The sequence below is a fragment of the Haliotis rubra genome, unplaced genomic scaffold, assembly GCF_003918875.1.
Source record: "Haliotis rubra isolate DU_JTF1 unplaced genomic scaffold, ASM391887v1 Scf350, whole genome shotgun sequence".
Lineage (NCBI taxonomy): Eukaryota > Metazoa > Mollusca > Gastropoda > Lepetellida > Haliotidae > Haliotis > Haliotis rubra.
The window spans coordinates 524,216-551,660 of NW_025767025.1; the positions used below are offsets into that span (position 1 = coordinate 524,216).

General features: G+C 38.0%; 1 protein-coding gene across 8 annotated transcripts in view; it reads left to right on the plus strand.

The window, feature by feature from the left end:
* Window positions 1–27,445, plus strand: part of LOC124285041 (plexin-A4-like) — a 124,008-nt gene that overhangs the window by 53,187 nt on the left and 43,376 nt on the right. For 5 of the 8 annotated variants that reach the window (XM_046721182.1, XM_046721180.1, XM_046721186.1 and 2 more), the window contains one exon: window positions 14,939–16,003. In XM_046721182.1, the coding sequence (XP_046577138.1) occupies window positions 14,963–16,003 (1,041 nt within the window). In that variant the 5' untranslated portion in view covers window positions 14,939–14,962. Of the gene's footprint in view, window positions 1–5,929; window positions 6,207–14,548; window positions 14,634–14,673; window positions 14,699–14,938; window positions 16,004–27,445 lie in introns of those variants that run through there. The other 3 variants (XM_046721181.1, XM_046721183.1, XM_046721184.1) reach the window with 3 other exon arrangements.

Below are 27,445 nucleotides of genomic sequence, written 5' to 3' on the forward strand. Positions count from 1 at the left end.
AGATAATGCTCATATTATCAATTCTACATACAAAGGTATAAAAGTTTATAACTCCCGCCATATGAATTCTGCGATAATGAACCCAGCAGATATTGAAATTACAAGGCATCACCTTGCCTGCATATGTGGGGATATAATTGTATTGGTGCATCACCTCTGCGGTATTTGATGCCAATGTATATCCCCTGCATCATCCATCAGGCTGGCCCCAGGCTGATCCCTGTCCACCTGCATGTTCTGTCAGGCAGACTAAACTCCACACACTGCCAGCAGCACAAGACTCCTTGCAGTGTTTGCTCTGTCTGTAGGAAGTGCTGACAGATTTATTCCCTTTTCTCTGTGTTGATAACATTCAGCTAGAATTACGTCCATAAACAAAGACACTTTGAGGAACCTTTTTCTCCATCTTAGCATCAAAGTGCATTGTCTCCAAGTCCCTCACATGAAATGTGGCAGCACTTTATGATCTGACATCCATCTGTCTGGCAATAAGTTACTGCACTGTAAACTGCAAAGAGCACAAATTCCATGTAAAACTCTATCTCTTTGCCTGTTATGGCCGAGAGGAATCAAAATGGTGAGAATGTGTGGAGTTATTTTGGTGGTAGGCGAGTTCCTTCTTTCCGATAAACCTGACCTGTAACAGAATTGGCTGTTTCCTCTTGTTTTGTTTGTGAAGGAGACATCAATATGTTGTTTCTTTTTTAATCTTTCAGAATTAGAGTGAATTTTTAGATGATTCCTATGTCCATTGGGGCGCTGTTGCACGTCATATAATGGGTCACAATTCTTTGTGCAGAGTTGCGTCCCCTGGACACGCCGACACCAATGATTGTGGGTTTGAATCTTGCTTCTTGGTTTGTCAGCACCATACTTGTGCATCAGTTTCATTGAAGTGATTGACATATGAGACCTACGGAACTGCAGGTTCTCTTGGAACATTCAGCTGACAGGCTGTGAAACTGGAATACTAATAATAGGGGCTTTCAACACAACTCACTCACTCTCACTCACTCACTCTCACTCACTCATCTCACACTCACTCTCACTCTCTCTCTCTCACTCTCTCACTCACTCACTCAGGATCTTCTCGAACATTAAGCTGACAGGCTGTGAAACTGGAATACTAATAATAGGGGCATTCAACACAACTCACTTACTCACTCACTCACTCCTAGGTTCAACGTGAACTAAAGAATTTGTGGACATTTACCTCTTCATTGGCAATAGTGTATTATCATTCCAAACAATATCCTGTCCAAATATTGCACAGTTTCTTAATTAATACCAGACACTCATGTGCAAGGGAATCTGTATTTCATTCACCTCCCTATGGTCGCGAATCATAGATTAACCTCATTTAGTTCAAGGTTTGTCAGCACTTATCCCATACTCATGGGTTTCACAAAAGTGCTAATCATTTGAGATCTATGTGATGATTTGCTGTCTCACACAAGCTGTGGTATAACTGAAATACTGTTCCAAACTGGGATATACAAACGTAACACACTCCCTTTGACATTGCTTTGGTAACATTTGGTGATATCAAACATTTTTGGGACATTCATCTTACACAACATTATTAAAAAAGGATGTCAACTATTATGAAATGAATGTAGTGCCATGTTACTTGATGGGTGAGGTTGATAATGGAGTGAAGTGACTAATTCTTTTGTAGACAGTGTAAGTGATATTCAACATTTAGCCTTGACCTTGAAGAAAAGACCATGCGAGACTGATATTGTGTAATGATGCCCCGATGAGAGCTTGTTCCATAAGTTAAGGTTTTCACACAGTTTAACTTCTGTTTATTCGGCAAATCTGTGCTCTGATAAAGATCTCCATCACTGGCCGGGTTAGTACTTTGACAAGCCATGACAGTTATCTACACCATGTCTAATAAGTAGGTAAACCAATACAGCCTATCTGATTTTACCCAGTAAAGCCTGGCTGATGTTACCCCAATGTTGTGTCCCCCATGGATATTCAGAGTTTGGGGGGGTAGGGGCAATGGTGGGGGGTGATGTCCCAGTAGAGGGCTACTTGATACACTCCAGACATTCTACCCTGTTATTACAGAGATAGGTGGGACCAAGCTTCTGTCAAACTTCAGGTGGCATTCTCACGGGCTTTGTCACCCAAGGCATACAGGTACACTTGGCGCGGTATTCAGAAACCTCACCCCAGACTGAAGCACATGTCTGAGATGTATGCTTCAAGGTTATTTATTGTGTTTACAAGAACATCATGCTGATAATTATCAGTCAGTACCGTACATTCCTGAATGCATCAATGCCAATACATTTGAGTTCAAATATTTCTGTCTTCTTGTCGTTCAGTTGTTTTTGTGGAGACAACTCTTCATTAAAAGATTCCATCCTTATTGTCTTTGTACAATTTGCACCAAACAAATTCTGACTACAAAAGTGGGTGACTTGGTTCATCGCATGTCATCATATCTCATCAGTATTGATTGATCCTATCTCCATCACTGGATTGTCTGGCCCAAACTTATTTGCTTACTAACCGATGTCATATTGCTAGATGGTGGAGTAGTTTGCTGGAATAAAAACTCACTTCTCACTCTGTAGACCTGAGTTTGATTCCCTCTTTAGTTTCTTGATAGACCTGGATGAAATATTCCTATGAACTGCTATAAAATCTGCTTCCCAGCCTTTGGTATGTGTGATATTTGGTGTAATAAATTGATTTTTAAGGTATTCAGTTGATTCATAAAAAATATTGAACTTTGTGTTTTAGAATTGCCTTGCAAAAATGCTTTGTGGATGTTTTTCAGTTGGAGTTAGTGTTATCTTTCATTTAGACCATAAGAGCTTTAGAGGTACTCCTCCAGGCGTCAGAGAGGGTCATATGGTTTCAGGCCAACAGGTATTCAGACAGAAGCTGCTAAATATTGGAAAAGTAGGCCACAAGATCCTGAGATTTTGCAAACACCATTATGGTAGACTGAGGCAGCTAAGTAGGGGTGGTCTCGCTGTTCTCACACATGCACACTTTGCTGCACCACCAGGGTGCAGCTGCTACTTCAAAGCATAGGGATCCCCTATCAACTCATTGTGTCCGCCTCAAGTAACACTTTCAGTGAGAATGGCCGCGCACTTTGATGAACCATACACAGCAGCTGTGACGACTTCTGTTGTTTAAAGATGGGCACATCTACATCTGTTTGAAAATAAACACCCCAATGCTTTCATACAGAACCTGAAACTGAGTTCCCTAATGATTTATATCATCTTTAGCTTCATCTAGTGTGTGCATTAGAGACTGAGATATATTGTGTTGGATGCAGAATGCGTCTTGACATTAAGGGTGGGATGTTATGGATGTTATACACATTAGTGATGATGCAATACAGATCGCAAAGGTTAGGTTTTACATTGTATCAATTCATTAATGGGATGTATCTTCTGTTATTGATTGATGGTAAGCAAATTCTGTGAAATGTACATTGATGGAAAGGTTGTATGAAATATACATTTATGGAAAGGATATTTTGTGAAATATCCATTGATGATAAGGATATGATATCAAAAGTATATTCACAGTGAGGTTTTATGATACATGAAAGCTCTTCAGGTTTACAAAAATATGCGCCATTTTCAATATGAACGCTACCATTACATATTTAGTGTATAGAAGTTCGTTAAAGTAAAACTGTTCATAAAACTCTCCTACAACACTGAGTTTGTCTGTACACTGCAGAGGTGGATACAGTTTTTTGAGAAAGGGGAGGTGCACACTCTTGGGAAAGGGGGAGGGGTGTGTGTGCATACTTCATTTTCACCCGTCATTTAATGGGTCATTTAATAAACTTTTGGGACAAAGTGTGTGTGTGTGTGTGTGTGTGTGTGTGTGTGTGTGTGTGTGTGTGTGCGTGCGTGGCGTGACGCGTGTGTGTGCGTGCATGCACCCTTGCACACACACTCACACTGGATCCGCCTATACACTGACACTCCAATCAGTCATATAGTCCCTGATCCACATTGTTCTTCCCGACTGCCCAGCCCTCCCTGCAATGCTAAAGCTCTAAATGAAGCAAGTCTAGATTTCTGAATCCCATCTCACTGGGACTCTTTTTTAAATTTGAATGGGATTATTTGTTACTATCAAAATTATATGTATTCAGAGACAAAACATTAATCCGACACTCCAGTGAATAAAAGTATTAAGACTAATTGTTTCAATGGTACAGATGGTTACTGCTGTATTTATACCTGGCCTCATAATGTGAGTGAGTGAGTGAGTTTAGTTTTACGCCGCACTCAGCAATATTCCAGCTATATGGTGGCCCTCACAATGTGATACTCACAACCCAGAATATAGACACTTCAGTGAATCCTTGTCCAGCTCAAGCACAAAGGCAGATTGTTTGTTATGCTACTGATTTCCTGCAGCTGTATAATTGCAATTTAAATAGGACTTAAATGACAAGATGAATCAGTATTTGAATGTGTTAATGTGGATTTTCCCTCCAGAGACTTCCATGTTAGTTAACAATGAAGTTTAGTGGTAGCTGTCAATGAAATTAAGTGGTGTTTGCCATGTAATCTTGACAAATGTGTTGTTTGTAATCATTGCTAATTTAATTCTCACAAATGACTGATGATCTAAATTGTGTTTTATTTGTGTTGTGTATTGCATCATATTTCCATCATAACATCAGATTTTGTATATTGAGACATGATATCGTTGAACACTAGACTAAAGCCTATCCTATGTTTCCCAGAGCTTAACTGAAACTAGCTTTCTGCCAAGAGGGAATTATCTCTGGTTTTCAGAGATGAAAAAATTTGTATAAAAAAAATAAATCCTGGAGAAGAGTGGAATAAAAAGGTATATCTCCCTGAGATAAAACAGTGCTGATTTCCCCGACTGCAATTCTACCCATGGCTGTATTTATGCAGTGCAAGGCTGTACCTCAGCATCTTACTTAACCCTTTCTGTTTTAAAATCAACAGTCCATTTCAGAGTCCCCAAAGCATATAATTAACACGAAAGTCACCCCAACCCCCACTCAAGTTCCACTCATATAATCACATTATCAGCCCCAGCAGCCAATACTCACCCAGTTTTCAGCTCACAACTTGAGGGCTATCTTTTTCTCAAAGAGTCTCTTTTTGTGTCATTTTTTTGGAAATTGGCATCTAAATGCAGTTTACAATTGATTCATTAGTCCTGAACTATGACCGAAATATTTGCATTTAATTTTGTCAAAACTAGTTTAGGTAATACCATTATCAAGTCCACTGTAATTGTTTGATATGTGGTGGTTAAAGCGTTCGCTCGTCCCGGGTTTGATTCCCCACATGGGTGTAATGTGAAGCCCATTTCTAAACTAAACTCACTCACTGATGTGTACTAAGCTGAGATGAATGTTCTGTTTTTGCATTTCTTTGCTAAACTAGAAATGATGGGGCAGCCTCATTGTGAAAATTATTTGTTTTACATGCCACAGACTCAACTTAAGTTTCTCAGGAATAATGAGATGAAACAAATGATACATTTACAAGATTAAAAATGTTCGCTTTAAGCAACTCAAATCCATGCTGAAAGGCCCTCATGATTGAGAAAAATGTTATATTTATGCACCTGTGTCTGTACTGTAAATTGTGTCATTAGGGTTAAAGTGATTGCATATCTTTTACATACCAACTCACACATGCAAAAGTCATTCATAACTGTAGGAGTAAAACAGCTAATGATTTGGAAGTGGTTAACCTATCTGCCACAGTTTCGCTTAGGCTGTCAAAAGTTAAAAATAATTTAAGATTTAACCAGTGAAGGGTTAATACATCTGTCAGCAGCATACCTACAAATCCAGACTGTCAATAATCATCCAGTTTGAAGCAGATAAGGTTAACCAGTTACAAAGGGTTAATACGTCTGCCTCAGTCACGTCTGCTGTGGATATAACTCAAACAGGCAGACGCACAACAAGTGAATGAAGTCTGCAGGACAAGACATTGAGCTGGGTGGGAGATTCTTCTCTTTGTCCTGCTGTAATTGCTTCAGAATAGATTGTAGGGGACACTGTGGCCCCTCCTTGGTTGTTTGAAGCAGCAGATAGGGTCGAGTCACACATCCAAAGACTTGTCCTTTGGGAGATTACCAGCTCCTTGGCCATAGCTGGAGGATAGTTTACGATTTCTGGAGAGCTGTCTGTCCATGAGGTGATATTTGCTCTGGTAGGTGTCATGAATTTATGTGTTTGTTTGTTGATTATGGTCTGCAATAGATGTTGGAAACAGGGCTTAATGTGAAATGATAATCCCTACCCTGATCTTGTTCAAATCTATAAATTTAACAAATTGCATGTTGTCTCATCCACACCTCATCATGAGAGTGTTTGGGTTCGAGGAATTTTCTTTGTATGAATTTTGGGATAGCCATAGATATTATATTTGTTGTTTTTGACTACGTGTTTTATTTGAATACAAAATGCCTGAAGCTTTCAAGTACATGTGCAGTGTACCAGGGTGTCTCAATGGCTTTGTATTTGTTATCCAGGAAATTTCCAGGTTTATCTAGTGATATGCCATAAGGCTCTTCTAAGCTAACTTTAATAGCACTATAAGTTTCCAATAAAGATATTTCAGTAGCCATGTTTCTCCACCCATGCTAGATATTTGTGTTAGCGATAAGAGACCTTTGTTGTGAGTCAGTAAAGAATATCCATGTATATTTTGTTAGTTGTATTATGACCTTAACAACATTTATACATGTGTTATCTGTTGACTTTCGACTGTCTCATACTCTCATAATACATGTGTGGTTATTTCTATATGGGGAAAAAATGTTAATTGCATTTACACTAGCCTGGCTATCTTTTGATGAAGTGCTTTTGCAAGAACCGAGCTTTCAAGATATATTAATAAAAAGATTCTTTTGATTTGAAAATATTGCATTACAATCATAACATGAATGGCTTTTTGTTAGATATGGATTATTTTAACACATGATACAGAGAACATACTATTATTCTTTGTTGGGGAATAAAAAAATATATCACTTTGAAGTAGGCTATATGTTGTTGTGGTTTGAATGCCTGTTTAAAAGGCCTAAGTTGAGAAGCTGACCAAGACCTGACTGTTACAACTTCAAATGTATTCATGGTTTCTGTTTATATCTCGTAACACTTGACATTTCCAACAGAATGTTTTTTCTATATGCATGGCATTTCTGTTAGAAAAAGAGTATCGTTCCACTTTTCTGTGAACAATGTGGTTTAAATGCACTGGAAGATAAATAGATATTAACATGTCTATGTAAAGTCATGTTTTTAAATGTTGGGTGTCACAGAGTTCCCCACAGTAAATACATGTATATATGTTCTTCTTGTGCCATGATGCGTTGCACACAATATTCTGATTCGCAAAGAACCTTAAGGGAAATGGTGCCAATGATGTCAATGCCTGAAAGCTAATACAATCAACGTCCTGCATGTACAGTCTGTAAAATGTAATATTAAAACTAACCTAAAACTGCCTAAAAAAGATGACCCTTACTTTGAAAGCAAAGAATGCACTGTATGTATTCATGTACATAAGGTTTTGTATGAAGTAGTTTTTTCAGTGTTTAATGTGCTTCGGGTTTTAGTTTCCCAGCACAGTTAATATAGTAATATTGTTAAACTATGGTCCAACCTCTTACCTTGTACTCAAATATAAGAATGTTTTCAGTACCAGTTTATAATGCAATTAAATGATGATTGAGCGTACACTCACAGTCATTGTAGAAAAATACAGTACAAGGCGCAAATATGTTTAGATAAAAAACATTTATCGGTGTCCGATCTTCCGGTTGAATCCGACCCGTGAAGATCCGGGGTAGAATAGGTCTTCAGCAACCCATGCTTGCCACAAAAGACGACTAACAGGATCGGGTGGTCAGGCTCGCTGACTTGGTTGACACATGTCATCGGTTCCCATTTGCGCAGATCGATGCTCATGCTGTTGATCACTGGATTGTCTGGTCCAGACTCGATTATTTACAGACCGCAGCCATATAGCTGGAATATTACTGAGTGCGGCGTAAAACTAAACTCACGCACTCACTTCTGTTGAATCCTGATAAAGGGGAACATATTTTTTTTATTTACTCGCAGCCATACAGATACACCTTGGGATATTACCTGTAATCCCAGAAGTGGAGTTTCCCGTCAATTAAATTAAATACCTGTGTGTATAACCAGTGGATAAAAGACTGTGGCAGACAAATTTGATTTACCTTCCTATGAGATAAAAGGGACAAACCGTTTCTTGATAAAGGAGAATTTATGGCCCGTGATCTTTGCCTATGAAAGGATTTCTGAGAACATATCTTGTATGTCATCACAAAGATGGGTACATGGTTTGTATGTAGGCCACAGGTATAATTTGGATGCATTTGAAAATACAATACGACTGCTGACTTCCAGTAATAATCGTGTCAGTCAAAAGATGTTTGAAGGTCAATTATTCATCTTCTTGTCACTGACTTTGCATGCTTGAATCTGCTTATAGTTTCCATTTTAAAGTTTGTATTTAGGCATATTGTTCAAGTTTGTCATCAAATATATTATATCTGTGAAATTGCTCCTACCTCAGCAGTGTAACTCAAGTGTGTGAAATAACTTTTTTTTTTCATTGTCATTAGAATTAAAGATGTCTCAAGGGCAAATTAAAATAGTTTTTGTTGATCTTGACGTTAAATGAGTATTGATTCATGCAGATTTGTACAAATAGCTTTTACAGAAGATGACTTCAAAAAACATGAAGACAATAAAAATGCAATTAACTCCAGGATATGAACACAGCACTTGAACCAAACCTTTGCTCTTCCCAGCATGCCATCTGGTCACCAAGTGCTTCTCATCCATTGCAACCAGTCATCATAATCCCTGACCCTACAGCCGCTTATGTGGTTGGTTTATGAGCCTGTCCCCTACCCCCACCCCCAAACCTGTCCCCTCCACTTGCAATAGGTCACATAAAGTGCTACCACCCTCACCCTCTCAATCTCTTAATATCCTCCTTGTCGAGTCCTGTCAGCGCCTCTCCTCAAACACCTAACCCCTACTATCCCCAACCCCTTTCCCCTAAAGGGTTTGCAGTAAGTGGCTTTTCCTCAAACTCCCAACTGTTACTTTAAGAAATCTTCAGAATGCTCATCTCTTTCATTACTTTCATTTCACTTGTACCCTTTGAAACATTATTCATCCTTCAGGTGAAGTTCAGGTAGCCCAGTTGTTTTATCTGCTGGTCTGACAATTAGGTTCAAGTCTGCTGTTGGTAACATTGGTATTCATGTACAATGTTACAGCTACATCAGTGCTAAACCCCTATACATTCAACACCCAAGTCTAGAATGGAAACTCACTCATCATATGAAACAATTTAAATTGGTTTCTGTACTCAATGTATATATATTTGCCGTTCTGAGATCTAGCTTTTGTCCAAAAAGACTCTTTTTGAATGTTTCAATTTATGCAATTGACTCGTGGATCAGAATTTCTCCCCTTCCTCCCTCCCTTCTCTCTCCTTCCCTTGCTCGCTCTCTTTCTCTCTCTGTCTCTCTCTCTCTCACCCGTGAGGGTCCGGGTTAGAACGTGCCTTCAGTAACCCATGCTTGTCGTAAGAGGCGACTAACGGGATTGGGTGGTCAGGCTCGCTGACTTGATTGACACATGTCATTGGTTCCCAATTGCACAGATTGATGCTCATGCTGTTGACCACTGGATTGTCTGGTCCAGATGTGATTATTTACAGACCGCCACCTTATAGCTGGAGTACTGCTGAGTGCGGCATAAAACATCACTCACTCACTCACTCATATTCTCTCTCTCTCTCTCTCTCTCTCTCTCTCTCTCTCTCTCTCTCTCTCTCTCTCTCTCTCTCTCTCTCTCTCTCTTGCGCACACACACATAGATACATATAGATACATATAGAGAGGGTATAGTGGAACCTCAGGACAATTCTTAGTTTAATAGTTTTTAAATTCAAGGTGAGAAATGGATAGGGCTGGATGACTTCTTAGCTATCAGCTCAGGATATAAACTATATGTATCCTCCTCTCCATCCACTACCCCCTCTGTTCCCTTCCCTCCTGGTAGGCAGTGTTACCTCCTCCCCCACCTCCCTGTGCCCACAGCCATGCCTCCACAGCGGCTGTCAGCTAGACCCCTGTATCCCATCAGTGCATTATGTAAGGCGTGTAGGCTCAGGCCAGCCTCATTACCAGCTCTATCAAGCCACTTAGATAATGACACTCACAAATCCAGTTGATGGATCTACAGGGAAGGGGGAGATAGAATATGACAAAATATGTACTCCACGGTATCAGACAAGCATGCAGCCATCGCCAGATGGAGATGAGGAAGTGTGATGTTAGGTCAGGATCTCCTGAAACAGAGAAACATTCATTACAGTGTAACTAGGAAACAGAAGTGTTTCTGTCTTTAATTGGAATATGGGGGAACTATAGAATTTCTATGTATTGAGATGTTTCACAGGTCAAAGTTAATATGTTAGTACTATCATGGAGTAATAATTCAAACCAAAATTCATTATTAATTATTCAGGCCTACCAAAGAAAACTTTCCAACTGTGCAGAAAAACACAGAAAAGCCCACATTAATCGTGGAAATAGCAACATAAACCTAATACCTTGGTACTGAAACAGTTAAAAACGGCAACAAAAGGCTATGAAACTGCAATATATTTATATCACTGAACTTTGACCTCTACTGCGCATGCGTGTTACGATCCGAGCTTTAAATTTCCGAGCAACCGTGAATCGCGTTGCGCAGAAAAAGTATTGAATATGTCAAAATAATTTCTGTCAATCATTTCATACGAATGGAAAACTAAACATGTATGCAAACAAGTATAATAATGACAAGTACCAAATAACACAACTGAAATACTTTAAAAAGGTAATGTAACTTTTGTCCAAGCTGGAAAATGTCAACATGCGGTGGAGGCTTCCCCTTCCATGTACGCATGCGCAAAATCAAAGTTGCAGGATCTTCATTTTTATATCCAGTTTTAGCGATTTAAAGTTGCAGTTTTTACTGTTTCAGAAGCTAGGTATTATGTTTATGTTGCTATTTCCACAATTAATGTGGGCTTTTCTGCATTTTTCTGCACAGTTGGAAAGTTTTCTTTGGTAGGCCTGATTATTACTACTACAAGCTATATATTTATTAATAGTTAAGTTCAGTTTAGTTTTATGCAACACTCAGCAATATTCCAGCTATATGGCATATTAATTAATAATGAATTTTGTATTAATTATGACTCCATGATAGTACCAGTGGTCCAAGATCACGGAAATATCATGTCTGCCTTTTGCCTTTTGCTTTTGCTGTACAAAAATTCAAAATTGTTTGTTGACATTATATTGATAAGATCCAAAATTTGGTTAGATAACTAGATTTGATGTGTTTGGTGAAATTATATTCCTTTAACCGTATGTTTGTATATATTTCAAAGATATCAGTTACAAAACTAATTTTTCACCATATTCACCAAGAATGTTGGTGAAACTTTTAATAAAGTGCAACACATCACAGCAGAACTGTGGAATAAGGAAATTAAATTATTTGATTCACGTACAGGCTCAACAGTAAAGAGTTTGGCAGGCCCTATTGATGCGTGTAATGCATGATTGTTAGCTTGCAGGATCCTGTGATCTATTATCCAACCATCTTAAACAAAGCTTATGTGCATGTTTGGTAAGCACAGCTACACATCACTGGTGCATCTCACGCCTCCGCTCTAATAGGATTAGCTTCTAATGCCGGTGCAGCCAGTGTGACAGTAAATGGAAACAATGTTATCAATATAATCGCCGTTCTTTACAAGCATGGACCTCCCTGTAGAACTCGTTGCCGCTTGACTTGGTCCTTTGTGACATGTGATTTCTCCTTGATGCTGTTGATCAATTATATTGGAATGACAACTGTTGTTGGACAACTGATTGATCTTGTTTGTCGATTGTTTGTATCTGAATAAAGATTGTTCACATATGACAATTGATTCTGCCTCAGGAACAATTGATTGTGTCTGTGTGATGGTTGATTTTGTGTCATTGATAGCTGTTTGTGTCACATTTCTTTTGATTTTTATGAAAGTTTGGATTTTATTTTTAGTTTCTATGGCTGTGTTGTCATTATAAACTTTGCAAATGATTGTTTATTTTATTGATTTTTCATTGAACAATTTCAAGGGACCATAAAGTTGAAAATTATTTGCTGTTACTGACATGTTGGTTTGTAATCCTTTGGTATATTTGAGGAATGGCTGTAAAACTTACCTAGACAACAATGAATGTTTTGTGTCAGCAAGTACTGAGGATATGGTCAACCATGTGACTAAACAGTCACAGTAAAAACGATGAAAGGCAGACATTTCAAAATAAACAGCAACTAAATGTGGGAAAGGAAGGGCGAAGCTAAGATCAGTTAAGGAAATGTTTCTACAAAGTTGAAACGAGGTTGGGTCTGATCTGCTCAGCAGGTGCTTGCAGTATCTACCTACAAAAAGCCTGGGCAGTGTATAAACAGGGAGCAGGTTTGTGCAGCCGTACAGATAACTGCAAGTCAGCGATGCCATCAGGTTAATGTTATCTTCTCAGGTGTGTCTGACTGACGGTATGTGTAACCCTTAAGCCTTAAAGATTCACCTTGTTGCCATACACAGGTTGACTCAAAACAGACAAGCTATTTATTTTGAAAAAATAGAGAGGAGCTTGTGATAATTAGACTGAAGTGCTGCATTTTGTCAGCAGGTTTTATCCGATCAAGAAAATGATAAAATAGCTTGTTGAACAATAGCATTGAAAAAGTGTGAACTGCATGTGAGTGAGTTAGTTACGTTTTACGCCGCTTTCAGCAATATTCCAGCAATATCATGGCGGGGGACACCAGAAATGGGCTTCGTTGTACCCATGTGGGGAATCGAACCTGGGTCTTTGTTGTGTCAAGCGAACACCTTAACCACACAGCTACCCTATCACCCATGAACTGGATGCCTGGTTGATGTGATCGAACGTTATAACTGCAGCTTTTAGATAAGAATGATCCAGGTCTATTGTATATTGAAAGGGATCAGCCTTTTTAATTAAATATGTTTGGAAACTGTTGATCTTCTAATGTTAAACATTAGCCTTGTTTGAACATTTCATATCATCAAATATTCAATATTCCATGGCAATTTAATTTATTTAAGAGCACCATCCTTTAGAGATGAAGAGAATCAATAACTTGTGCTCATGTGAACTGTAAGGTGGGTCTGGGAAAGAAGAAATGATTACATGATTTTTAGTTCTGACATTCTGGAGGGAACATATGTTGGGCTTATTTAAAGAATTTGACACAGTATTGTGTGTACCATATTGGCAGTCACACTGACATGAGTGAGTGAGTGAGTATGGTTTTATGCCGCTTTTCGCAATATTCCAGCAATATCACTGCAGGGACACAAGAAATAGTCTTCACTCATTGTACCCGTGTGGGCAATCAAACCCGGGCCTTCTGCTTGATGAGCGAACGCTTTAACCACTAGGCTACCCCACCGCCCTCCTAGTCTGTCAGACAAACCCTGAAGCAAATATATCCAAGAAAGCCCACGCAAGTCTAGAAAATGTGGCAAGTCTACATTTCCACAGCTTCAGAAAATGAAGAAAGTCTCAGGGCTCCTTTTCATTATATTTTGTTTTGTTTACTATGAACTTTTTTTCTGTAATATATGTTTCAGAGACTAGTTGTTAGTCTATCGCCCTCCCAAACTGACATGATTTCCATTTCCATGAAAAGTTTTCACACCTTTTTAAGATTTTCACGGATGAATTCTTTTGGACTCAAGAAAACCTTTTGCATTGAAATTAGGGAGAACATTCTCTAATTTTACACAAACAAATACCAGCTGTTCAAGTTTCCTTTTTCTTCCATCAGGATCAGATTTTGAATATGGTTGGCGTTTTATGTCTGTTATCAAGGAGATTTTACCAAACATGTTAAGAGCTTGATATGTTGGGTCAGCTCAGTCCATGCTCAAGCAAATGTTCCAGAAGAAACCCTTTATATGAAAGAGGTTTATATGAACCGATAAAATATGATAGAGTAAATCCTATCTGTGAACGTGATGACATATTCTTGCACTTTACATCAAAATTAACTACTTGTTTATCTTTATGACATTTCTTACATGAATATTCTTAGTAAAAGTTGTTACATGTTGATAAATTTTCACCAATGAGTTTCTCCTCCCAAGTCTGTGTTCTCAGCGCCATGTCTAGATAAGACCAAGGTTGTCCAGAAAGAACTCAGCAGTTGCTTTGCTCATGCTTTAATGATCAGGAAATTAAAATTTTTAGAGAAAAAGTTGTTTGATGATAAGGCAGTTGGGAGTTTGCAGATATCTGAGCCCAGTGGAGATGCATTTTTATGTGCAGGTTGCACACTTCCTGTTAGGCTGCAATTGCTGCGCAATGCTGCTTTTGGTGTTTGCTGCAGAGAGCACAACCTCAGCTGTTATTGAGACTTTGATGCCCAACACATTCATAACTCATAAATGAGCTCAGCCTGAAGCAAGCCACTCTCCTCACTTTGACAAAAACGTGACATATAGAGGGTGATTTGCTTGCTGCTATGAAAATTTGGAGTCGTATGATTGGAAAATGGAGAACAGTCTTTGAAGTTGTTTCCTGTTGACTAATAACAGTTTTCTGCATGATTGTGCAGCTGCCCTTTCTCTTTGTGAACAATTTGACATTTGTTTGTCAATTAGTTGATTAGTTATTTTTATTGTAAGCTTCTCTGAAAGAAATGAATTATTCATATTGTGATGTATGAAATAGTGTGCCCTTTACAGGAATTCCCTTCAGTTAAAAGCTTTGGCATTCGTACAGAAGTTAAATTTCTTCCTTTCTGTTGCAGATCAGGATCATCTCTTAATCTAAGATGGCGGTTTCCTATTTGTGTGTGTTGCTGTTAGCAACAGGACTCTGTTTGTGTTCCACAATGAAAGTGCGACGGACATTTAGAGACCCGAGTGGCAAGAAACTTCAACATATAGCCCTTCATGCTCAAACAGGGAATATATTTGTAGGTGCTACCAACAGGCTGCATAAACTCTCTTCCGAACTGTTTCTCATTCAGAGTGCCTCAACAGGACCAAGGGAGGATAACTCTCAGTGCCCGCCACCATTACTTCCTTGCAAGGAAGAAAAAAGAGAAACTAATAGCCAAACCAAAGGATTAGTCATTGACTCTATGCAAAACTCACTTATTTTATGCTCTAGTCTTTTTCATGGATTTTGCCAAAAGGTTTCACTGAAAAATATCACCCATGTTGAAAAGTTAGTCCACAAGCCTGTGGTGCCTAATGATAAATCGTCAAGTGTCATGTTCATTGCACCCAGTGTGAATTCGGAACCTGCTTTGTACATTGCAGCGACCTACAGCAGTAATGGAATGAGAGTATATCGGGATATGGTTCCAAGTTTAAGTAGCAGACGACTAACTGACCTGGAATTTTCTTATCGGGATTCTTTTGGAGCAACCAAGAAAAACATATTGGAAAAGTTCCGTACAACCTATAAAATTCGTTTTGTGGATGGTTTCTCATATGAAGGATTTGTCTATTTTGTGTCTGTGCAGAAAGAGAATGTAAATTCAACCAGGTATATATCCAAGATCAGCCGAATTTGTCAAGAGGACAAGTACTTTTATTCGTATGTAGAGCTGCCATTTTTCTGTGAAAATGCAAGTGGTCAGAGGTATAACATCATTCAGGGTGTGCACCTTCATGAGGGAAAGCTGTACACAATCGTCTCACAGAACATCAGCTCTTCCACAATGCCACCAGGAACTTCTGCATTTTGTGACTATGACTTGGCAGAGATTAACCAACTGTTCAACAAGACAGTCAGCGACTGCTTTCAGGGCAAAGGGACAATTGGACCAGAGTTCTACACACAGAGACACACCTGCAAGAAAACTGTGAGTATTTTTAATTATTTTTGTATGTATTTTAACATTGAAAATTATTATGAATTTCACACATAATTAAATAAGCTTACAACTATTTTTACCTGGGCACTATTCTTGGTTTGAATTGTCACACAGCAAGGTTTTGATTGCCCACTAAATCTGATCTATTTCACAGACGAAAAGGTGTAATGTTTTAAGTGGAAGCTGAGTACCACCTTTGTAATTAAGCAGATAATTGTGTCTTTGATGAGAAAGATCACCCTCGTGAAATGGGAAGGTTATCAGTCACTGCAGCGATCACAGACAGTCTGGGGTAGCTATGGCTGACATTTCCGTGCAGGAAAGACCAAATGGAACTGATGGCTAACCCGAGGCTTCACCTCCATGCCTTTTGCAAGGCGTTTGTTGGATTTCAGAAGCATCAATTCAGGGAAAGAGGATCACCCTGGTAAAAAAAAATCCAGTGTCAAGTTGTTCGGAAGTTTCAACAAGGAAAACAGTTTTAAGTTTCTGTGAGGGTGATAGGGCAAAGTATTGACTGTTATTGTAGAAAGACGTTTCTTTCTCTTGTTGTCTTTGGTTCCCTTTTACAGCGTCTATAGTATTAGATATATGGCTTTCCTGAGCAGTCTTCTCCACAATGTTTAATGACTGTTCCCAACTCCCATTCTTGAACTATCTTACAAGAGTCCAAACCTTAAAAGTGATCTGTAAAATAGGGTCTTGATCTCTATAGAAATAAGCAAAGTTGTACATAATGGCTGAAGTGATTTGCAAGCAAGTTGTGTATGCTTGATGGGCGATACTGCAGATGCAATACAACTGTAAATTGTCTGACACGAATAGAAACTACACAAGAAAATTGATAAGTTTGGAAGAAAGGTAAAGTCAGTAAATATTTTCATAAACATTTTGAGTTATTACTCAAGTAATAATTTTGAGGATTAGTAGTGTCCTGTTCCTTTAATATGTCTGACTGTTGAGGTGAGGTGAGGTGAGGTGAGGTGAGGTGAAATTGGGTTTAACGTCGTGCTTGAGAATATTTCGCTCATATGACGACGTGCATGCGTGTGTATGTGTATGTGTGGCTGCTTGTACTAGCCCAGACTTAAGCTGGTTTTATAGTGCTAGCCCACTGAGATACCATGCCGCAGTGAAACATGAATACCCCTCTCAGACCCATTATACTGACTCCGAGCCGACCAGTCCTTTTTGTACCCATTTATGCCGAGCGCCAGGCAGGGACCAACAAGTACCATATTTTAACGTCTTAAACCACTACGCCACGGAGGGGTCGTCTGACTTTTGAACAGTTTCTTTGATGAATGCCTTCGTTTTCCTTGTCTGATGCTGAACTCTGGAAACAGGATCTTTTGATAAGTTACCAGATAATAACAGCATTATGACCAGACAATATGAAAGACTGTGTCACAACTGAACACCCACTGATTCACTTTTTTTCCAACAGTATAATTTTATTGAGTGAGTGAGTTTAAATTTAAGCTGCATTTAGCAATATTCAAGCAATATCACGGCGGGGGACACCAGAAATGGGCTTCACACATTGTACCCATGTGGGGGATAGAACCCAGAATTTTATTGACAATTGCATATATAATACCGTTGATCTGATTATTGTGTACCACCATATTGTGCCAGTCCGCCATGTGCTTTTTTTCATCTTCAGTAAGATTCTTTGTAATTATTTACTTCTTTTTTTTTCCATTGCTAATATAAAGGTCATGCTTCATGTTTTTTATGAGTTCAGTGTTTCCATGCTTCTTCATTGTGGTTGAAAGCAAATATCACATTATGTTCTGGTCTTATGTTTATGCATTAGCACATCAAACCCAAGGGGGTCTAGCATACATACACCTAGACTGACATGTGTACAACATTGGCATCTGAATGAAGGAGAGTTATGTATTGGGTCATAACACAAGCAATAGCTCGGGGTTCTTCTGCAAATCTAATCACATTTCACGTGCTATCTTTTGTTTCCATTTTGCATATCATTTCTGTGGTGAATCTTGTAAGCCTGACACAAGGAAACACTATTGGAGACTTCAAACAGAGTTGGCAAATGCATGCATGTGTACTTCTGGTTAAGGGAAAGTGATTTGTAAGTTGAGTTCTGTGAATTATGCAGGCAGCTGCCCTTGATAACATCCAAGCCTCTATCTTCTGACCCAGTCTCTGTAGGCTCTAAGCACCACAGCCGTTGCTGACTAGTAAAAAACTCTGAAAGAGGTACCTCTTGACTGAAAGAGCACTCTTCAGTCTTGCTTCAGTTTGCTTCTTGAATTTTTGAAGGAAATATTTTTTGTATTTATATATTTATATTTAAAAAAATAAATATAATAACATAAGGATTCTATATTGAGACTACAATTGAGGTTATCTTTACTATTTACCACAAACTGGATTGAGAGTGAGTTTGGCTTTACATCACTTTTAACAATATTCCAGTAATATCACCAGAAATGGGCTTCACACATTGTACCTGTGCGGGGAATTGAACCCGGGTCTTAGGCGTGACAAGCCAATACTTTAACCACTAGGCTACCCCACCTCCCCACTAACTGGGTTGTGACAAATCTATGATACCAAACACTACTGTTCTGGGACAAACTGTTCAGGTGATCTGGAGGATTTATTCCCCACAGGGCTTTCAGTGTGTTAATCCCATCCTTTTATGTAGCTCAAACCTTGATATTCCCATTCATTCTCACACAAAGGACAAACATGTTAATATTTTCATCTCTTTTGTTTTAATACAGGTTTTTAGTATTCCTGAAAAGCATGTATGCTTTTAACTTTTTACTTATTTCCATCAAACTGGATATTTTTTATGAAAGATCAGGGTCCCGTTCCTCAAAGCGATTGTAGCGTTACGACTGTCGTAAGTCTATGTTAAAGTATGGGAGTTATGATCACCTTAGCGCTACGATCGCTTTCAGGAACGGGGCCCTGGAACTTTTCATGGAATTCCAGGCAGTTTCTTTTCTAATGAAGGGTTTCCTTTTCAATATTGTATATCTCCAGACATCAAGATGTAGGAAATTTATGAAGTGCTTAATGTCCCTTCTGCTTTAATGAAGTAGTTTGTGGATCTACAGTCAGTTTCAAGAGGCCGTAGTTTGGCTGATGGTTTCCTCATTTGGGTCTGTGTCTCGGAGTCGATCCAGGTTCCAGATGGGATAGCTCCCATTCTAGTACTCATTTCCAGAAATACACTGCAAAATTTGATGCTATCTCTTCTGTTCCTCAGTCCAATCTGGAGGCAGATAGGGCACATTTGTTTTGAAGCTGCAGATGAAGTACTTGAAGTGCTAAAACCAAGATGGCTGCCTATCTTGCAAAGAGAGCATCTATTTGTGGCCTTTGGCTGTATGGGGCTGTTCTAGTAACAGTTGCTGTCAAATCGTCAGCTGCTTGGTGAAAATTTCCTGTCTCCCAAAACACTTTTGTTTCCGTTTTTCCAAGATGAAAAAAGCCCTGTCTGCTAATAAGAATGCTTTTAATAAAAATGGTGTTTGATGTTAAAGGGAACATGTGGTAGAAAAGACTCGCTTGACAGTCCAAAATGTATTCAACATTTGAACAGCAGTTTCTTTCTTCTCTTGAAAACAGAAAACACTCGCAATGTGCTCTGGAGAAATCTCAACAAGGGCTATAGAAATAAAAGGCAAACACAACATTAAGTCAGCTGGGGATTATATGTTCTATTTGTAAAATTAATCCAACTCACAAGACCTTCATGTTAACATATAAACATTGATGACTTTCCACTTCTGATGAAAGATTCCAGTGACAAAATGGCCTCCAGCTTCAACGGTTGGTTGAATTAATCTTAACTAATAAAAATATTTTTTCACAACTTTATAGAACTTTATCTTAATGCTTGATAATTTTTGATAGCTATAAATTTATCTGTACATTTTTTGAGCATTTATTAATATTGTCTTGTTATATTACTTTATATTCATTTCCTTTTATGTTCGCAAACCTAACATCATTTTTTCAAATTTAAGTTTGTCATTAACAATTGTTATCAGTTTGCATATCAGCACCCGATTTATTTTTATTCTGTGCAATTTTCCAGATACTGACTAATTCAGCTTCAGCATTAATTTTGTGGTCCTACAAAAATGGCCATTTTTGTGTTATCTTTGAGCCGAGTCCAAGTGTCACTGAGGATGGGGTTATTCTTCTAATCAGAGGCGGTGTGTGTGCTGATTCACAGCCATAATTCCACAGTGTTTATGTCCCAATTGACTGTTTGATGCTTGTCCCTGTTCTTAATGCGCACATGTCTGTGAAGCGAGCTGGAACTCCCTCTCCAGGGTGGGAGATGCATGGCGTGGGGTCATTAGAATTAAGATGTGTGATTTTAGGACTTGGGATTAGAGACACGAATAAAGATGTTTTAGCATGAAGGAGGGAGGTGGTGGATTACATTGATTAAGATTGCAGAAAAAGACAACATAACACGTCAGTTTATGGCTCCAGTGGGCAACACTTTGGTTTCATGCAATTCCTTTGATGCCAGGCTGAATTCCTATTTCTATATTTTACGCAACTGTGAAGAAATGCTTCACAACTGAAAGTTAACTGATTAGGCAAACATGTAAATTTTCACTTAAATACGAAAAGGAAAAAGTTTATTTTGTTAACAAATAGCATCTCGAAGCTGCGAGTATAGAGATTAAATTACTGGAAAGTAGTGAGTGAGTTTAGTTTTATGCCCTTATATACTGGTTAAGTCTGAACAAAGGAGTCAGTTTTAGGTGTCAAACTTTAGAGCTACCACTGATTTAAGATGAAACAGATTTTCTAAACACGTGACAACTGTCATGTAAAAGGATTATTCAGATGAGTGTCAAGTTTGTAATAACGAAGAAAAATAAACTTCTGTATATCAACCGGTTCCTTATTGGTCGCCTAAACACTCCTGCCACTGGAAACAGAAATAGTAGTCAATGACAAGTAAATTGGCCTCTTCGTTTACTCCGCCATTATCCTTATCGTATTAATGAAGAAAATGCAGAGACTTGAGTTCACAGACAGTTTGTTTGTTCACCACGGCTGACTGGGTGTTGAGTTGTTTCATGCCAAGCACGTGGCTCGCCAGCCACTCTGAAGCACAAGTTGTGTATTTTGTTTGTAGAAGAAACCTCTCCCCTCCATGTTCTTTCATCCCTTGTTATATGACTTCCCCCATCTGTCCATAGTGACATGTTTTCATGATGTGATAGGCTTGTCCCGATTTGTTGCTACTCTCAGACAAAACTTGAGAAAAACTTACAGTGCATCCAGCATTTCATTTTTGGAAGGGAATCTCACAACATTGTGATGTTTTGGCTGGGTGTCCTAAAAACACGAGATCACGTTATCCGGAATAATTGATAGTGATTATGTGGTGTTACCATTAATTTGTAGAAATCTGACATCAAATGGATAGAGACTATTTATTTTGTTCTTTTTGGGGGTGTAATTAACATTGTTTATTTTTGAAGAATTTCTGGTTCATATGCCATTTGAATAAGAGAGAAAGTTATCTGAGTTTAAGGGGGTTCTCTCACAGTAATATTCATTCTCATTGCATGTTGGTGCCAAAATTAACTCTTCTATTTGAGATTATTTATCATGTGAATCAAAAGGTTTCTATTTTTTATCACGATATGGCTGCAATATTGCCGATGTGATGTTAAATAATAACTCATTCACTCACTATCCAGGTTGTGCCCCCAAACTCGTCAAAGGAAATTATATTGTTTTCCTTTGTTACTAAATATATCCCATTCATAACATATGACTGCTATTTCATTGTATTGATAAATTTCTCTGCTTAAAACATTGTATCAGTGTAATATTAGGTCATATGAGTTCAAATGAAAAATGATTTTGTCTTCTGCAAATTAATGTGTAACCCTCGAAAGTAATATTTTCTGCTGACTTGGGTCTGTATCTGGAATGTCGGGCAGTGTGGTGGAGTTTCAAGCACCTGATCTCTTCACTTTGCTTCTTCAGGAACCTACATCATTGCAGGCTCCATGCAGGGTTTTTCTTTGTCATATGGGATTAGTTTTCCTATTTTTTTCTCCTTCATATTCCCGTTTAATAGGGCATGCAGTCGGATGCATTATGGCTGCCTGCACCCAAGACCTGTCTGCTCCATTATCAAGTTAACTTTTTTAGGCAGATTTGATGACTGACTAATTTTTACCAGCCTTAAGGATTGGAAGACTCAAGAATTTTTCAAGCCAATAGTTTTCCACAAGATTCATTTATGCTTTGTGTTAACAATGTTGGTGAACATGGCTTTGATTTGTGATGATGTGCGTGATGAAGTAATGAATTGAGAGTTGGGGAGTTAATTTGTGTTTTAGATTTCAGAAAATACAGAAAAAGGCCAGATGTTTTCACAAGCCTTTGCTCAGTTTGAAAAAATGTACACGCAAAGAAACTGTTTGATTCAAAATGTTGTTGTTTTTTCATCAATTGTATTTTAAAACACAAATATTTTCAGAGATTACTTTTTTTTCAATATGGCTGCCAGACTACTGTGTGGATGTCCCCTTTATGCCCATCCAAAAATGTAGAAAGTAGTGTGTGTTGCTGGGACTGTATTTTCCTTTTTCTCTTTGAAAAACCGCAAAGTGCACTATGTCAATTAGAGCCTCATTCAAAGGAAGGTAATGACTTGTGAAGTGTATCAAAATTTACAATAGTATATAAACACTGAAATGCAACAAATTAGTGCTAGTTCATCTCTCAATCAGCGCAGCTAATTTACACTGGTTTATCTACAGTGAAATGAAACAAATTCATGATCAGAAATCAGATAAAGAACATTTTTTGATGGTCATTAAAAATCATGGGACCAAAAGTATTTTCAGGGTTTTGTGCCATGTCAAAAACAGTTCTCAATTGTTTCAGTTTGACCTTTGAATCACTTTGGGACAAAATATTAGACGTTTTAACTTTGTTTTATTGTGTTTGCTGCCTCTGCAGCATTGACGAAACAAAATTTCATTGGTGTGTCCTCAGCCAGATAAAACATTAGATCTACATTAAAAAGAATTAATTAGATGTTTGGAAGTCTTCTTAAATGATTGAATTGAGTTAAGGTTCGAATAATATCCCCTGGGGAGCCAAGGATTCTTTGTATAGTTTATGTGCCACAATAAAAACTTGTTAGGTACAAAAAAAATATTTGTAGGATTGGGTTACCAGAACCCATCATTTTTTGAAGAACTGAAGCAATGTACCATTTTTCTGGATGATATTCCATGATGAGAATGACAGATTATATATTCAACCAAATATTCACTGTTACCTTGCAAAAACGTGTTGCATTAGTTATAATCATTTGTAATTTGTTTGGTATGTGATATGAGAGTAAAATCTTGACAGGCTGTTGTTGCAGATCCACAAATTCAGCTAACAAAATACCAATTTTAATGGATAATTGCAAGAGAAATGGCAGTTTGTAAGATTATTGCTCAATGAAAATTGTGTGAAATAGAATTTTGATATTATTCTGGTTCAAAGCTTTAGCAAATCAAGTTTGAGAATGTTTGACAATTTTGAAATATCAGAATTTTAAATGTTAGTCATCAGATGAAGTGCTAATACAGGCAACCAGTGTTCTGAAAGCGAGTATTTTTGTCACCCCCACTTGTGATCATGAAACTCAGCTGATTGGTAATATCAAACACTAATGTATTGACATGGGAGTTAACTGGAGTGCTTCTCAGTAGCTGGGGATTAAGGCATGGTAGTAGGACTAGGGAAATGTTTGCTGATAAGGTTTTGGTGTTTGCAGTTTACTTCAAAACAGAACATGCATTGGGCGAGAGTCATTGAAGTCAGTCTGGTGGTAAAGTTCACAGTTTCTATTCTCAGATACAAACATGAAAAATAGAAATGGAAGTCACAATATACCAGCTCATGGAGGCTTTGGTCTATGTTGAACTGTATTCAGTGTTGTGCCAGTTGTTGAAGTTATTGAAACAGTAGTGAATGAGTGAGTTTAGTTTTATGCCACACTCAGCAATATTCCAACTATATGGCGGCGGACTGTAAATAATCGAGTCTGGACCAGACAATCCAGTGATCAACAGCATGAATATCGATCTATGCAATTGGGATATGATGACATGTGTCAACCAAGTTAGCGAGCCTGACCACAGTTAGTTGCCTCGTACGACTTCATGGGTCTGTTGAAACAGTAAAACCTGACCCTGTACCTGATATGTTTTGGGCATATTATAAGGTGTTTGAATCTCAATTAATGAATCTCAATTGCTAATATGACAGAAAACAAGTGAAATGGAAAATTAATTTTATTTTAATGATTTTCATTTCCAACCTGTCAAATGAGAATTACATATCAAGGTTCAAGGATGTCTAGCACACATATACTCCAATTTCAAAATGAAAGCTATGGTGGGATAGCCAAGTGGTAATTGCATTTGCTTGTCACAGCAAAGATTTGGGTTCAATTGCCCACACGAAGTACAAAGTGTGAAGCCCATTTCTGGTGTCCTTGCTGTGATATTTATGAAATATTGCTAAAGGTTTCACTCACTTACTCACTCTAAATATGAATTTTCCAATTTGTCATTTATGTAAATGGAGGCATTGGTGGCTCAGCAGTCCAAGACATCTCAATTCGTCTGTGTCCATCAGCTATTAGGAAAACTGATTCTGGGTTCGAATCCAAGATTTACCTTTCCCAGATTGTGATGTGTCAGCACTATATGAAGTCTCATGGCTTTTCCCAAAGTTCCTATCCAAGGAGGGGCGGTGGGGTAGCCTAGTGGTTAAAGCGTTGGCTCGTCACGCTGAAGACCCGGGTTCGATTCCCAGATGGGTACTATGGGTGAAGCCCATTTCTGGTGTCCCCCGCCGTGATGTTGCTGGAATATTGCTAAAAGCGGCGTAAAACCAAACTCACTCACTCACTCCTATCCAAGGCTTATAGATTTCCTTCCATGTTAAACTGCCAGGCACGTTATATAACTGCAATACTGCTGAAAATGATCCAAAGGACCCTGGCAACTCCCTTTAATAACCAGATCAGAGGTATCTATATGACAAGGCAAGTAGTCCTCTGAAGAATTCTAAGTAGGCTCTCAAAACACTCAGAAACTGCCCTGTCCAGCTACCCTTTCAGATGCTGTATTTTAGTGATGATACATTGCTGGATATTGTTTGCTCTGAGTAATCATTGTTCAATCTTGTCAGCATGATGAAGGAGTTTTGTTCACTAATTGATAGACTTTATCAAATTTATGTGCTAATATGACAGTTTATGGTCCGTTTTCCAGGTCTGTGAACACAGAAATCGTTACAGATTGTAAAATGAAGTTGTGTATAAAATTTCATAACATTCATCAAATGATAACTTTCAAGGTTTTTGGGTTTCACTGAATTTGAACAAGGGAGAAACATCAACATTAATTCCTTTGATGTTTTGGTTTAGATATTGAATATCTAATATTGAATAAATCCATTTTGCAATATCGCTAGCTTTGATATTTGATTTAGAGCAAGATGAAAGTTGATTGCGTCATTATCTCGCTGAGAGATCTTCTATCAAATCTGGATTATTCTGATGATAAAACAACATTAATGTCGTATTTTTGTGCCAAATATCATTGACGCCAGTTCAAAAGAAAAGCAATCCCCTGTGGATATATTACTGACCAATGATTTATCAAAGGAATCGATGAATATTATTTTCTCTCGCCTGATTGAGAATCGGACAAAGGCGAGCAGCTTTCAGCCTCAGCTGGCGTCCATCGTCTCCTTGCTAAAATGATTTTTTTTAAAAATTGGAATTCATGATCAAAGTGTTCTGCACGATTATTACGTCTGCCTCAAAATGGCCACAATGGAAAGCTCTTGGAGATATGCATACGGATGTTTGGGCTCTTGTCTATCTAATATGTGATGCATCAGATAAATATGTCTAGATCAGACAATGAATACAGCAGTCGCTCAAACTTTCTTGAAGTCTCAGGAGTTTTCAGTGATAATTTTTGTCTTTCAGCAGCTGTGAAGCTGGTAATTGGCTCATTGTAGGGTTGGAAACAGAGTAAATGCAGCAGTTGTGGAGATAACAAAAATTTGTATCACAGATCATTCTTCGCTCTATATGACCAAACAATATCGTAAAAGAGTAATTTGGAAAAGGCGTCAAACGGGCCATATCAAAAGTATCCGGAGTTTCCATTTCGAAATCATCATCTTTGATTGCTAGGCTGTAAAAATTAACTGAAGGCATATACCATTCTGTATCCTTTGTGGATGCAGATTAAAGTTTTGGACTGGTGATAAGTCATAAGCAGACGCGTATGCATCACAAGGAAGCATAAATTTGGCCATAAAATGCCTAGTGCAGAAACTATAAAACTCTATGCGTTTGATACCCTTATCTGTGGAACTCATTCTGAGGTAAAGAAAATACTTGGCCTGCTGGGATATTAATCATAGCTGATTAATGATGTGAAAACAGAAAACTACAGCCGCGATAAAGTAGACTTGTACCCATCCACTCAGATAAAAATACATTATTCAACCAAAGTTAGTCTCCATCTCAGATAAGAATGGCTGCACTGAAGTAGAATCATGTTCAAGTTGAAAAACAGCACAACTTTTTGAAATTCTTGAAAACATAAAAAAGGGCAACTGACAACTCTTGGGTAGAAAAGTAATTTCTATTATGGCTTTGTTGATTTTTAAGAAAATTTTTGAAGATGAACAATATACCTCTCTGGTCATTTCATAATATTGGCGATCCTATTATTGAAAACTACCATTGACGTTTACCCCATTCAAATTTAATATGCAAATAAAAGACATTTGATTGTGTTTTTAAGCCAAACACAATGGCATGAAAATTGACATTTATTATATTCAAACTCAGAGCTACAGATAACTTTTTGGGTCATTGAGTTATGTACTCCCTTGTCTTCATCTCAACTGAGTATCCTAATATTCCTTTGAGTAACGTAATAAATTGTACTCACCTCACTCAAACTCAATTGGGTATTTTGCCATTTTCTATTAATTTTCAAAAATATAATAAAGTTTAAATGTTAGTGTTTTGATTTACATTTGATCTGTAATATGGGAAGCGATAAGATAGACTGCAAGTTGTCAAGTTCATGTCCTGAAAAGGAACCTCTCAATATACTTCAGTTATTTTATCTATCCACTGGTATCGCAAGCTACGATTTGACATTTTTGTGTGTACGCATGTAAGATCACATTTATTGAGTATTTACATAACTTCAAGCGTACTTGTACGCAATAGACTTAACAGGAATTGAGTTTTCACATGAATATTTGCGTAATTTACGCAGATATGCAGCTTATCTGTAACTCTGCAAACTGAAACATGGCTATGAATTCATTAAACGTAGTTATACTGAGAAA